At 38.5% G+C, this 15,542-nt stretch overlaps 1 protein-coding gene across 1 annotated transcript in view; it reads right to left on the bottom strand.

The window, feature by feature from the left end:
• Positions 1–15,542, bottom strand: part of LOC307157610 (uncharacterized protein) — a 178,346-nt gene that overhangs the window by 88,869 nt on the left and 73,935 nt on the right. Inside the window, exon 11 of the mRNA XM_079869539.1 lies at positions 9,005–9,178. Within this exon, the coding sequence (XP_079725665.1) occupies positions 9,005–9,178 (174 nt within the window). The remainder of the gene's footprint in view (positions 1–9,004; positions 9,179–15,542) is intronic.

Below are 15,542 nucleotides of genomic sequence, written 5' to 3'. Positions count from 1 at the left end.
AAGATACAATTAATAAAAAAACGAAATTCACTTTAAAGAAAGGCTTTGTGCTTTCTGTTTGAGGTCTCTGTGAAATTTCGCTTTCAGAGCAGTCATGTCCGTAATGGAGAACTGTCACGCCCGTAACATTTTTTTTTTTTTTTTCACATAAATGCGAAAACAATAATATAATATTTTATGTTCTGTGGAGGCCGATCTTTATTAATCCGGTGGGTATATATCTTTTGGTTTGCACAGTGTAATTTATAGAATGACTAAAAATTACTAAAAATTCTTAGAGAACGATGTCTCGTTCTCTAAGACATCGATTGCTGATCGATTGCTCCTGTCTGCCTTTCTGCCTGCTGTGAGTTTGTTTGCTCCGGTGCTGTAAGCTCCGTCTTAGCCTCGTATTTCTTTGTTTTGAACCATCATTTACTACAATTTGTAGTTGTTTATACTAAATACAGCTTACCCAACATCTCAGATTGACATCGCTAGCTTCCGTTACTACTAGCACAACACGCTAATTCGCTAACTTACTGCTAGCCTGTTAACGCGCCACCCGTGCGCTCAGCTGTTTTATTTATTTATTTTTCTCTCGCGTGCTCGCGCCTTTGAGTTAATAAAAGCTCAGGTAAGTAATAATCAGTCAACAAACACGGTGAGTAATGTCTTGTCCTGTTATTGTCACCTGCACTTCATGTCACATGTTTAGCATAGGCTTCTCTGTTGGCAATGTAGGATTTATATGTGATAAATGCAAGGAGTCAGTTAGGCTGACAGAGAAGATTTCAGAATTAGAGACACGCATCCAAACCTTAATTGAGGATAGTAAGAGTGCTAGAGCTTTAGATACTATTTTGGATGCGCCTAGCATTAACTCTTTACATGATTCGGTTCCAGCTGAAGTAGTGCCTGTGCAGCCGGACAAATGGGTGACAGTGAGGGATCGCTCTAGTCGCGGATCAAAAAACCACTCTTCCGTTCCGATTACCACAACAAATCGATTTGCCCCGCTCAGTGAAACACCCACTGAGAATTCTGTTGATTGTGCCCTAGTAATTGGTGATTCGATCACACGGAACGTGAAAATAGAGACACCAGCGAACATAGTCACATGTTTGCCGGGAGCCAGAGCGCCTGACATCAAAGCAAATTTAAAAGTGCTGGCTAATGCTAATCGTAAATTCTCTAAGATCATTATTCATGTCGGCACTAATGATGTTCGACTCCGCCAGTCGGAGATCACCAAAATTAATATTAAAGAGGTGTGTGAACTCGCAAGTACGATGTCAGGCACTGTAATTTGCTCTGGCCCCCTTCCTGTTCGCAGGAGTGATGAGATAGTTAGTAGATTGTGTTCACTGAATCGCTGGCTGTCTGAGTGGTGTCCGTGTAATAATATAGAATTCATAGACAATTGGAAAAGTTTTTGGGGCAAACCTGACCTGTTGAAAAGAGATGGTATTCATCCCTCCTGGGATGGTGCTGCTCTTCTCTCTAGTAATATGGCTCATAGTCTTAGAGCTCAAACATGACAAATTGGGCACCAGGTCAGGAAGCAGACAGACTGGCTAAACCAACCGTCTGCTAGCGGCCTCGCGTCACCCAGGTCAGATCAATCCCATCACATAGAGCCTCTTTCACCTAGCTATCATCATATAGAGACTGTGTCTGTTCCCCGAATTTGGAAATCCAAAAAATGTTTAAACCTATCTAAGGTTAAAAATTTAATTGATGTTCAACAAATAAAAAACAGCTATAATACAGATGAGCAAATGCTAAAGCTTGGGTTGCTGAATATTCGATCGCTTATTATCTGAAATCATATCATTAACAATGAGTGCTTTTGAAGTAACCTAGATGTGCTGTGTTTGACAGAAACCTGGCTAAAACCAAACGATTACATTACTTTAAATGAGTCCACCCCGCAAGATTACTGTTATAAACATGAACCTCGTCTTAAACGCAAAGGGGGTGGTGTTGCTGTAATTTATAGTAATATTTTCAAAACCACTAAGAAATCAAGTTTCGAATATAATTCTTTTGAAGTGTTAGTGCTTAATGTAAAAATATATAGTATAAATGATAAATCACGTTTGAGATTTGTGCTGGCTACTGTATACAGGCCACCAGGGCACCATACAGACTTTATCAAAGAATTTGCGGACTTTCTATCAGAGTTAGTATTGGCTGCAGATAAAGTACTAATTGTTGGTGATTTTAATATACACATCGATAATGAAAAAGATGCATTGGGTTTGGCATTTAAAGACATTGTAAACTCAATTGGAGTTAGACAACACGTGTCAGGACCTACTCATCGTCGTAATCATACTCTAGATCTAATATTATCACATGGAATAGATGTTGATGCCGTTGAAATTCTGCAGCAGAGCGATGACATCTCAGATCATTATCTAGTCTCGTGTAAATTACATTTAGCCAAGGCTACAAAGCCGACTCCGTGTTACAAATATGTTAGACCTATCACTTCTGCCACTAAAGATTGCTTTATTAATAATCTTCCTGATTAGTTTCATTTAGCATCCCGGATAGCTTAGAAAAACTTGATATTGCAACAGAAACTTTTAACTCTCTCTTTTCCAGCACTTTAGACACAGTTGCTCCTTTGCGCTTAAAGAAGATTAAAGAAAATAATCCAACGCCGTGGTACAACGAGCACACTCAGGCCCTTAAGAGAGCAGCCAGAAAAATGGAGCGCAACTGGAAGAAAACAAAACTAGAGGTATTTCGCATTTCATGGAAAGAGAGCTCGATTGCATACAGAGAGGCTTTAAAAGCTGCTAGATCTGCTTATTTTTCAAACCTATTAGAAGAAAATAAACATAATCCTAGGTATTTATTTGAAACAGTGGCTAAACTAACGAAAAAGAAAGCTTCAAACACAGAAGGTTCCAAGCAGCACAGCAGTAATGACTTTATGAACTTCGTCACTTATAAGATTGATAATATCAGGGATAAAATTATAACTATGCAACCGTCTACTACAGTATCGCATCAGGCAGTGCATTGTAGTCTTCCTGAGGAAAAATTTGATTCATTCGTTGCTATAGGAGAGGAAGAATTTACTAAACTTGTTAAATCATCTAAATCTACAACATGTATGTTAGACCCTATACCGACTAAGCTACTGAAAGAGATGCTTCCAGAGGTCATAGATCCTCTTCTTATTATCATTAATTCGTCTTTGTCTCTAGGATACGTACCAAAAAACTTTAAGCTGGCTATGATTAAACCGCTTGTTAAAAAAATTCAACTTGATCCTTCAGAATTAGTCAATTACAGGCCGATCTCGAATCTACCTTTTCTGTCAAAGATACTAGAAAAGGCAGTATCTTCACAACTATGTTCCTTTCTAGAAAGAAATGATATCTGCGAGGATTTTCAGTCCGGATTTAGACCATACCATAGTACTGAGACTGCTCTCGTTAGAGTAACAAATGATTTGCTCTTATCATCCGATCGTGGTTGTGTCTCTCTATTAGTGTTACTCGATCTTAGTGCTGCGTTTGACACCATAGACCACAACATTCTTTTAAATAGACTAGAAAACTATGTTGGAATTAGTGGAATTGCACTAGCATGGTTTAAATCATACTTATCTGACCGTTATCAGTTTGTAGCAGTAAATGAAGAGATGTCTTATCAATCACAAGTTCAGTATGGCGTACCACAAGGCTCAGTACTAGGACCGCTGCTGTTCACTCTGTACATGCTACCCTTAGGAGATATCATTAGGAAACATGGAATTAGCTTCCACTGTTATGCCGACGATACTCAGCTCTATATTTCTTCAAAACCTAACGAAACTTACCAATTCACTAAATTAACAGAATGCATAGCTGATATAAAAAATTGGATGACTCGTAATTTCCTACTTCTAAATTCTGAAAAAACAGAGATTCTAATTATTGGACAAAAAACTTCCTCACGTAATAACCTAGAATACTGTCTAACACTTGATGGCTGCTCTGTTAAGTCTTCGTCGTCGGTTAGGAACCTGGGTGTGCTCTTTGATACCAATCTTTCATTTGAAAGTCACGTGTCTAGTATCTGTAAAACCGCATTTTTCCATCTTAAAAATATATCTAAATTACGTCATATGCTCTCATTGACAAATGCGGAACAATTAGTTCATGCGTTCATGACATCAAGGCTAGATTATTGTAATGCTCTACTGGGTGGTTGCCCTGCACGCTTAATAAACAAACTACAGCTAGTTCAAAACGCAGCAGCTCGAGTTCTTACCAGAACCAGGAAGTATGACCATATTAGCCCGGTTCTGTCAAAACTGCACTGGCTCCCTATTAAACATCGCATCAATTTTAAAATATTGCTGATTACTTACAAAGCACTAAATGGTTTAGCTCCGCAGTACTTGAGCGAGCTCTTAACGCATTATACTCCTTCACGTCTATTGCGATCTCAAAATTCCGGCCAGTTGATAATACCTAGAATATCAAAATCAACTGCTGGCGGTAGATCCTTTTCCTATTTAGCACCAAAACTTTGGAACAGCCTTCCTACTATTGTCCGGGAAGCAGACACACTCTGTCAGTTTAAATATAGATTAAAGACACATCTCTTTGACATAGCGTTCACATAATACATTATAGACGTCTATAATTCAATATTAGGCTGCATAGATTAGGTCAGCTGGAACCGGGAACACTTCCCATAAATCCTGATGTACTTGTTACATCATGAGAAGAATGGCATCTACGCTAATTTTAGTGTCTTTGTTTATCCCAAGGTTTTCCCGCAGCCTGCCGGATCCAGGCCGTTTCCAGACCTGATGAAGGACCTTCGCCTGGACCCGATGTCAACGCAGTGCTGAAGTGCAAACTAGCCTCTCCCTATGGAGGATCCCTTTCCCACTCTACAGATAAAGCGTCGTCGGGAAAACTCAATTTGCGTATCTACCCCGAATTGATAAAATAAAATAAAATTCTGAATCAAAACTATAAGGAAACACCAGTAATTTGTATAGGCTTGGTTTTTAGGGAATTCCAAACCTGCACACATATATTCAAACGCACATAACTATAGAACCCGTTCTTAATGCGCATCTGAACGCCATCAGCGTTTCTCACAGGTTCGCGTTGTAATGGAAATTTTACATTTAGATGTGTTTTTTACTTTCAGATGTGTGCAACTTGTGTTAACGTTGAACATTTATTTTTACTCATAAGCATTTAAAGAAATATAATCATATAAGCTAAAGTACATTATTAAAGATATGTAACCAAGTTTTAGAAATGTATAAGTTAAGATAAGCTTGCAGGGACAAGATGTTCTGGGTTAGAAGACTAAGTGACAAAGAGACAATGTGTACTTCAAGTGACCTATTGTATACTTCAAGTGTGAAAAGTATGTGCGCAGCTTTGATGAAAATAGAGATAAGCAAAATGTGTGAAAAAGCTGCAGCTAATAACAGGAAACTTTTGCAGACGTGATATTGTTCTGTCTAGATAGAATTTATGTTAGACAAGAGATCTTGAACAAAAATCCTTTTAAGGTAACCAAGGCGATCTTTTAAGACAGACCAGGATGTGTTAAGGGTATATAAGCTGGGCAAAAAGGAGAAGTCAGGGCCTTCTCTTATCAGACTCTGACTGATGGGTGAACAGCCTTTCTTGCAAGAAATAAAGATCTTTATAACTTTTGAAATTTCCAGCTGTCTTCCAATTATTATTTAAAGTTGTGAAAGTAATTTCCACGACAGCGTTTAAAGTCTGTGTAGAGAGAATGGTGTCGTCTTGGCGGCCCTAATTTAAAAACAAATGATCGTTGCGACAGAAGCGAATCAATCAAAACTAACTTTAGCTGGAAAATAACTTTATTAAAGAACCGCTATAAAGCCAAAACAATCTTACGTTAAATTATACATTTATCTCTGTAAAGCTGCTTTGAGACAATCTACATTGTTAAAAGCGCTATATAAATGAAGATGACTTGACTTGACTTAAAAAATATTTTGCCACCTAAAAGTTAAAGATTTTTTGTGTCACGTCACATGTGTATTTCCCTCATATTAAATATAAAACGCATGTGTAGACTGATATTTTTCTAATGTCTTGACTCCTTTCAGACGTTTCAAAATATTGGTATTAAATGCATTTTCTGAGTTTTGACTGCAAATGTCACTCACGTCCATAACACAGAAATCACCCAATTTTAACGAATTTATAATACTAATATTAATTTAAAGATGTGGTAGCCCTACATCTTACACATCGTGGAAACAAAATAAGAATGGAAACTAAAATATGGTAGTATCGCGCTATAGCGCACATTCTATCAGCTGCGGTTCTGGCTGTAAATATATACTGTCCCAATACTGTAAAACTCGACGTACATTCACGTCACACATGTTAATGCGGCGGTAGAGTTACACTCACAGGACACTGTGCACTTATTCGCAATCACAAAAGTTCATTATTTGCTCGTGCTTTAAAGCTTTGCCAGGTAAACATTTCATTGGCGTTCTGTTCTGACATGATGCACTTTTTCTAAGCGCGAACTGAAGTGCGCGCGCACTGTCAAACAGCGCCAAACTGGATTTTTGTTGGGTCAGACCCATCTGATATCGAAGGGGGGTTGATAACGCGAGATCAACATGGAGCTAAATGGAAAAAAATAGCACCAAACAAGCCACTTTGAAATGTTGTTGTTTTCATGAATATAAATGTTGGGTGACCCTCCCCCTAGACTAAAAAAGTTGGATGACCCTCCCCTCAACAAAGAATAAAAAGACATGACCCTCCCCTATTTTCCTCCGGTGGCCCCTTCCATAAATACCGAACGGTCCCTTACTCAAAGCTTTTCAACACATTGCACACTAACGACATCTTGTGGTCAAAAGCTGGAAAAGCTGCCTTTCTGTCCCAGAAGACCGTTTTTATTTTCATTTTATGAAATTTTATTTTATTTTCATTTTTTTTTCATTTAACAAATCACGTTGTGCTCTGTAAACCACAAAGCAATACAATTAATCCTCATAATTCATGTGTTAGTTTTGATGTAGTTCTTATACAATGTATGAACAAACAACTGTATGAATTAATTTATGAAAAAATAATAATAATAAATGGGACTAATTCACTTGTACAGAAACAATTCTTATGAATCTGCTTTGATCTACAAATGCAGCCTTATTCACATAAACTTTAGCCTCAGTCCTAATCCTACAAGTTCATAGGCAAGGCTCATATATAATCAAAATAAAAGAAAATTGTTGTGGAATGGTGAAGTGCTTGTGAACTGGGTAGTGAAAGTGCTTGTGAACTGGGGAGCTGACATTTTATTTGGTGGGTAATTTAATAAATTAAAGTTTTTTTATTAAGGGACACGACTTGTTCAACAGTGTGAGGGCTAAGTCTATTTCTTTTTTTCTTTTTTTATACTACTACTGAAGGGCATGACACTCGAAACCTGCTCAAGGGGCTTGCGTTTTTTTTTAAATCTGAATATGAAGCAGTCACGTGACTGTGTGTGGAAACGAAGCTTCAGACGTCACAGATCACGTGGTTATGGCAAAACGAATCAAGCTCCGATACACTGGTTCAGTGTGTGATGTGTATTTTTTGTTAATACAAGCTTCGAAGCCTCAGTGCTGAACGTCACATCACTAATTTTTAAATGTTTTTAATTGACCTTTTTGGGAAACACTTACCCTCTTGGCTTTTTGTATTGACCCCTTGGAACAACTGGAGTTACAGTTTTGCAATAACTTTATCATTAGCCTTCTACATTCAGCCCTCACAGCCTAGCTCTAACCTTGGTCCTTACAGTCAGAATGTATATTTATATGAATACATCACAACCTTCACAATTTGATAATCATACTAAGCCATATCCTGTTCTCTTAAAAATGCATTGTTTAAAAATCCAGGCCAACTGATAAGTTACTCTGTTTCAGTTAGTTGCCATTTGGTGTGTGGTGTTAATTTTGAACCCTGGCTGATGCTGGGTACACACCAAAAGTTAATCAGGCAGATTTTGGGCTGATTTCCCCCCTTTTGACAATCTTAGCTATGTCCTAATTATCTTGATGGTTCTACAGATTATTTTATCAGATTTTCCCTAGGTGTGAGGTGTGTTAAGAGTGTCTGAACCTGATCGGAAGAACGTCGGAGCCGCCCAGATCGCGAATCGTAAATATTCAACATGTTGAATATTTACGATCAGAAATCCTGATGTGTGAGGGGAACCCAGAGGAAAAGGCGCGCACGCTCTGAAGATTATCACGTGAAACGAAACAATATCCAATCAGAAAGCGAGATTATGGAAGACAGAAGCATAACAAATGCAGTCATGGCGCAGCACAAAGTGAAATTGATGTGGACAGCAGAGATGGAGGGATGGAAAAAAACCCTTTTCTTTTTTTCCCGTGAATTTTCTGTGAAAATCATTCCAAACATTATCATCGCAATTTGTTCCTGCATTATTCTGAAGTCTTGCGAGATTTTGCAATATTTCCTGTGTTCACAGTCAAGACTCTGGTTGAAAATCTTTTTGTGTGTGGTGTGCTGTCTTTGTCACATCATGGCACACCACACATTATAGGAGCAAAACGGTTAAATCTAGGATTTTTTGTCCTCATGTTTGTGGTCTATCACATTTTGAAAATCTTATAAGTTGTAAAAAATATTTTGGTGTGTACCCAGCATGAGATGCTAACTGTGTCCTGTGCACAGCCACTAGATGGCGCTGCTAGCTTGTTCAGTGCTGTCAGAAGCAAATCATGCATGAAATAGAAGCATTTTACAGTTTTATTAACTGTTGCAAATTCAATCTTCATACAGTCCATTTCCATTCCCCTCACCCCAAACAATATTTTTCTTAGACTTATGCAGTACATGTGGGTCATACGTCTGTATAAATATGGAAAAATATCACATTCCTGCAAATGTTTTGTCTCTTGGGGTGCTAAGCGGCCGCTTACTGGTTAAGTCATCCTGATTATATCATAGTTAATTATTTTAAAACCATTCACCTCAGTATCTCCAGCTGACAGTTTGGACTCTTCAGTCCATCAGAAAGAAGCTTCACTCCAGAATCCTGCAGGTCATTGTTACTCAGGTCCAGCTCTCTCAGAAAGGAGTTTGAGGATTGTAGAGCTGATGATAAACTCTCACAGGACTGAGCTGTGAGATTACAGCTGTGTAGCCTGTGTAGAGAACAAAACAAAGAACAGTAATAATGCCTATTAGCGTTTATAATATGGAGCTTGAAAAAAACTTTAACTGTAGTGAATTAAGCAAAGCTAAAACAATGATCTCTTCATAAAACATTAAACCAGCATTTATTTTCACACACATTACTTTATTCGTTTTTTCTGAACTGTCTAGGCCTGCAAGATGTTTTTAATTGACCTTTTTGGGAAACAATCACCCTCTTGGCTTTTTGTATTGACCCCTTGGAACAACTGGAGTTTCAGTTTTGGAATAACTTTATCATTAGCCTTCTACATTCAGCCCTCACAGTCTAGCTCTAACCCTGGTCCTTACAGTCAGAATGTTTATTTATATGAATACACCACACCTTCACAATTTGATATTCATACGAAGCCATATCCTGTTCTCTTAAAAATGCATTGTTAGTGTTAATAAAAAAAAACTGATAAGTTACTCTGTTTCAGTTAATCCCCATTTTGTGTGTGGTGTTAAATTTGAATCCTGGCTGATGCTGGGTACACACCAAAAGATAATTGGGCTGATTTTGCATCGTCTTTGTTGTTTACAGCTTTGTTGTGTGTGTGTCAACCCAACATTGGTGGGTTGACAACCCTTTCGACTTCCTGTTTCGAATGCGCATGCGTCGCGTCTGAACGCGTTGTTGTCTTTGGAGCTCCATCGATTGATTTATAATTCTTGATTTCTCTTTAAACTCACTTACAACGAACATTTTCTACTTTTCCTCACCTCATAGTTACAACGCGGACTGTTGAGCAGACGCGTCTCAAGCCTAGTGATCCAACGCTGGATACTCTTATAGGTTACGTCCGTGGATCACGGCTGAACGCGTCTTCTCCGCACTCATTTACAAACAAACATTTTTTCGCCTATCGTGCGTCTACTCTACACCCGTACCACTAAAAAGACGGATTATATCCAAGACTTCAGCCATAAATTAGTATTAATATTGATAGCATCACTGGTAGCGTCGTTGCTAACTTAACGTACTGTCCATCTGTTAAAATGGCGAATATATCAGATGTAAGTAGTCTACCTTTTGGTGCAGGCTGCACGCGGTGCAGTCTGAGCTGGAAGCTGTTGAGAAACAGATCCACGACCTTTTAGTGAGAAAAGCCGAGCTGATAGACCGGCGTTTGGCTCTTGAAACATCACGCGCCGATGCACACAAATCAGAGATTAACGTTACTAACCCGCTGACTCCGACCTCGTCTACTCCGTGCGTTTCTCAACATCGGTCCCGAGCGTCGAGGTCGCGATCAGCCATGGTCTCGTTCACTCCGGCTCCAACATGCCACCACGAAGCCTGGATGGTTCCGCAGCGGAAGACGCGAGTCAGGTCTAGACCAAGAAAACTCTCTCCGACCCTCCCGGTTTTCGAGATATCCACACAAAACCGCTTCTCCCCTCTTCGCGAAACAGAACACGATGCTGTGATCATCGGCGATTCCATCGTTCGACACGAATACGCTACATTAAATAAAAGTAAGGTGCATAGTCACTGCTTTCCTGGTGCTCGTGTTTCTGAAATCGCTGCTCACGTTCCCGAGATTCTGAACGATAACGAGCGCGTTGGAACTGTGGTCTTGCACGCAGGAGTGAACGACATCAGGCTGCGCCAGACGGAAGTTCTGAAGAAAGACTTCAGGAATCTGATCGATACGGTACGCAGCACATCGCCTGATATAACGATCATTGTGTCAGGACCGCTTCCCACGTACCGACTAGGTCATGAAAAGTTTCGTAGATTATTCGCGCTAAATGAATGGTTAATGTCATGGTGCAATGAGCAGAAACTGCTCTTTGTAAATAATTGGAATCTGTTTTGGGAGCGTCCTAGGCTTTACCGTGCTGATGGCTTACACCCAAGCAGATTCGGATCGGATCTTCTGTCAGATAACATCTCCAAAATGTTAAATACCTTTTGACTAGTAACCAAAAGTCCAAATCATAGTCTCTGCTGCACCAATTTAACTGATATAAATAGGGTAGAACATTGCATAGAAACTGTGTCTATTCCTCGTTTAGTGAGATCAAATAATAAATCTACTGCAGGATCTAGAAAAAATCTAATTGTTATTAAACCAGAAAATGTTGCTATTAGTAATCAAAAACAATTTCTAAAGCTAGGTCTTCTAAACATTAGATCACTCACACCTAATGCAGTTATTGTAAATGAAATAGTCACAGATAATAGCTTCGATGTACTTTGCCTTACTGAAACCTGGCTTAAACCAAATGATTATTTCGGTCTAAATGAGTCTACTCCATCAGGATACTCCTATAAGCACGAGCCCCGTCTGATTGGTCGTGGCGGCGGTGTTGCAACAATCTATAGAGATATTCTCAATGTTACTCAGAAAACGGGCTATAAGTTTATTTCGTTTGAAGTACTTGTACTAAATGTTACGCTCTTAGATGTTTGAAAAACATCCCTATTATCTTTAGCCTTGGCTACCGTATATAGACCGCCTGGGCCTTACGCTGATTTCCTAAAAGAGTTTGCAGATTTTCTCTCAGACCTATTAGTTAATTTCGATAAAGCATTAATTGTTGGAGACTTTAATATCCACGTAGATAATTCAAATGATGCGCTAGGGGCTGCGTTTACAGATTTATTAAACTCCTTTGGGGTCAAGCAAAACGTTACCGGACCAACTCATCGTTTTAATCATACACTCGATTTAATTATATCACATGGAACCGATCCAACCGATATAGATATCATTCCACAAAGTGACGATGTCACTGACCATTACATGGTAACTTGCATATTACGTACTCCTGTAATATATCATGCTGCGCCGCGTTATCGATTAGGCAGAACAATCCTTCCATCCACCATAGATAATTTTTCAAATAGCTTATCTGATCTGTCTCAGCTGCTCAGTGAACCCAAACAAACAGATGAACTTGAGGAATTAACTAGCACTATGAGCACCATTCTCTCTGGAACATTGGATATTGTTGCACCCATTAGATTAAAAAAGGTCAGAGAGAAAAGTAAAGCACCATGGTACAACAATACTACGCATGTTCTAAAGAGAGAAACCCGTAATTTAGAGCGTAAATGGAAAAAAAATAACTTAGAGGTCTTTAGAATCGCATGGAAAGACAGTATGTCACGTTATAAAAAGGCCCTAAAAGAGGCCAGGGCTGAGCATCTCCGCAAACTAATAGAAAACAACCATAACAATCCTAGGTTCTTATTTAACACCGTGGCTAGACTAACAAATAAACAGATGTCTCCTGAACAAAATATTCCGTTACAGTTTAGTAGTAATGATTTCATGAAGTTCTTCACTGAGAAAATAGAAAACATCAGAACCACAATTGTAAACGTTCAATCCTCAATCGCGCCTTATAATTCAGCCTCGATTATCACCCCGCAAGAACAATTACAGTGCTTTACAACTATAGAACAAAAAGAGTTAAATAAACTTATCACTTCATCTAAAACAACAACATGTTTACTAGATCCTATACCAACTAAACTATTGAAAGAAGTGTTACCTATAGTGGAAGAGCCTCTCCTCAATATTATTAACTCGTCTTTACCTTTAGGTTATGTTCCAAGAACATTTAAACTGGCAGTTAAAAAACCTCTCATTAAGAAACCACAATTAGATCCACATAATCTAGCAAATTATAGACCCATTTCAAATCTACCTTTTATGTCTAAAATACTAGAAAAAGTTGTGTCCGCTCAACTGGGCTCTTTCTTGCAAGAAAATGACACCTATGAAAAGTTTCAGTCTGGGTTCAGGCCGCATCATAGCACTGAAACTGCGCTCGTTAAAATCACAAATGATTTACTTTTAGCTTCTGACCAAGGCTGTATCTCAATATTAGTTTTACTTGATCTTAGTGCTGCGTTCGATACTATAGATCAGGGGTCGGCAATAGGCGGCCCGCGGGCCAAAACTGGCCCGCCAGCAATATTTTCTGGCCCGCCGGATTATTTTGGAAGTCCGTTTTTTTTTTTTTTTAAATCAGCCTATTTTTATTTTACAATAGGCCTAACGGTTTACAAATAGGCCCCGCGTATCATTCGTTCAATCGTTTTTTTTTTTTTTTAAATTAAAACCAAAAATAAAAAAATGAAAAACGACTTGTTTTTCCATTATTTATTTCCTGAACTAAAATGAAAAAACGAATACGACTCGTTTTCCGATTTTCTGATTGTGCGCTCAGATCAAAAATAGAAAAAATGAATAACGGGTTTAGACGAATTTTAATGCTGAATTTTAATTTAACACCTAGCAGACATATACCAATTAAATCATTTTAAACAGAGGATTTTAAGTACTATTGTGGTAACAGATTACAGCCATTTTAATAAGGGTGTGAATAGCAAATGCTCTCCTGTAAGTCTCATTCGCTTACAGTCCGACTTTTGAAATTTTTTTCATTATTATTTATTCGGGTATAACACACTGATAAATAATATGTATTACCTGATAAAAAAACTGCCCAAAACTCTTCCACTACTTGAGAAAAGCCGTGGCCGCGCGCCTACATCTATCAACAATTTTGGGTTCAAACACGCGCTGCACACCACACATACTTAGTGTTACATTTGAAAAATACAGTTCGATAGAAATGCTTTGTTACCACAGTTATCTGCGTGTTTCCTGCGATGAAGTTCCACATTTGCGGCTATCCAACACGAAAATGCAGCAAAGCCTTTCACAATATTTTCTTCAGATAACTCCAAATTTCTCCCACACACTGGACTTGATTTTTGATGACTATTGTCGACAACTTTACAATCTCCACTAGCTATTCTTTTCTTCAACTCCTCAGGATCCACCTCAGTGCAGATCGCGCGCGCGCGCGGTTATGATTAATTTTTAAAAGTGAAAGTAACCTAGGTAACGTTATAGATCCTGGGAGGGTGTGGTGCGTGGGCACAAATAAACTGATGTGGATTTTAAATTATTTTATAACCTTGAAATACAGGCATATTTTTGTAGATGTGTTCCTAAAAATATGCATATATTTTTACGTTTGAATGTGATTGTTTTAAACCCGTGTTTCCCCCGTGTCCGACCCGACCCGCACCGGTATCCGACACAGTTGGATATTTTTCCCCCGTTTGAGCAAAATTTGCGGGTGACCCGTCGGGTACCCGAACCCGTGCAGGACTCTATTTTGAAGTATAAAGACGGTAGCGGTCAGAACTCTGGTGTACAGTTTGGACGGAGCGGGCGGTCTGACTGACAATTATAGCCCACTCCCGACATGTTTTGACAGCGCATCCGCACTTCATTCTGACCACCTGTACACCTAGCTCTGAGGAGCTGTTTGGTACTGAAACCATTGTCAGTCAACAACATTCTTTTTTTTTGCAAGGATGTTTGAAATAGTTTGGCAGAAAATAGCCTACTTCATTTGTCAGTAGGGCAATATGGTTTTAATTTATGTTGCTTGAGTGATTTGATATTTATTTGTTATTTATATTTCATTTTTTTTTTTTCTGAGACATTTTTTCTCTGCTGACAGTACAATGTTAAAATAGTAATATTTATTGACACAAACACAATTTTTGTATAGCATTTATATAATTGTTATAGGCTACTTAATCTCTCTTTCCATTAGAGACATTTGAATGTGAGATTCTGAAAATGAGATCTAAATTTTGCGGACCCGTCAAGTCGGGATATAAAGCGGATGAATACAGAGTGTATTTTAAGCGGTTTAATTTGTATCCCTACTCCGTGTAGCTGGCCCGCCACCTACTGGCTAAAAAAAATATTGGCCCGCGGCCAAAGTTATTTGCCGACCCCTGCTATAGATCATACAATACTCTTAGATCGACTACAAAATTATACTGGTGTTCAAGGACAAGCATTAAGCTGGTTTAGATCGTATTTATCTGACTGCTACCATTTTGTTTATTTAAATGGAGAAAAATCGATCATAACTCCAGTAAACTATGGAGTGCCGCAGGGATCTGTGTTAGGCCCTCTATTATTCTCAATATATATGCTGCCACTTGGAAATATTATAAGGAAACATGGAATTAGTTTCCATTGTTATGCTGATGACACTCAAATCTATATTTCATCACGGCCAGATGAAAACGCTAAATTATCCAAATTGACAGAGTGTGTTAAAGATATAAAAGATTGGATGACGCGCAATTTTCTTTTATTAAATCCAGACAAGACAGAGGTACTAATCATCGGTTCAAAAAACCACCCACAAAACCTCTCACAATACAACTTTAACATAGTAGGATGTCCTGTTACTTCATCCTCTACAGTAAAAGACCTGGGTGTTATATTAGACTGCAACCTGTCTTTTGAAAATCATATTTCATATGTTACAAGAACA

Source organism: Squalius cephalus (assembly GCF_949319135.1).
Source record: "Squalius cephalus genome assembly, chromosome: 4".
In the NCBI taxonomy this organism is placed as follows: Eukaryota; Metazoa; Chordata; class Actinopteri; order Cypriniformes; family Leuciscidae; genus Squalius; species Squalius cephalus.
This window is presented reverse-complemented; position numbering and strand designations above follow the sequence as displayed.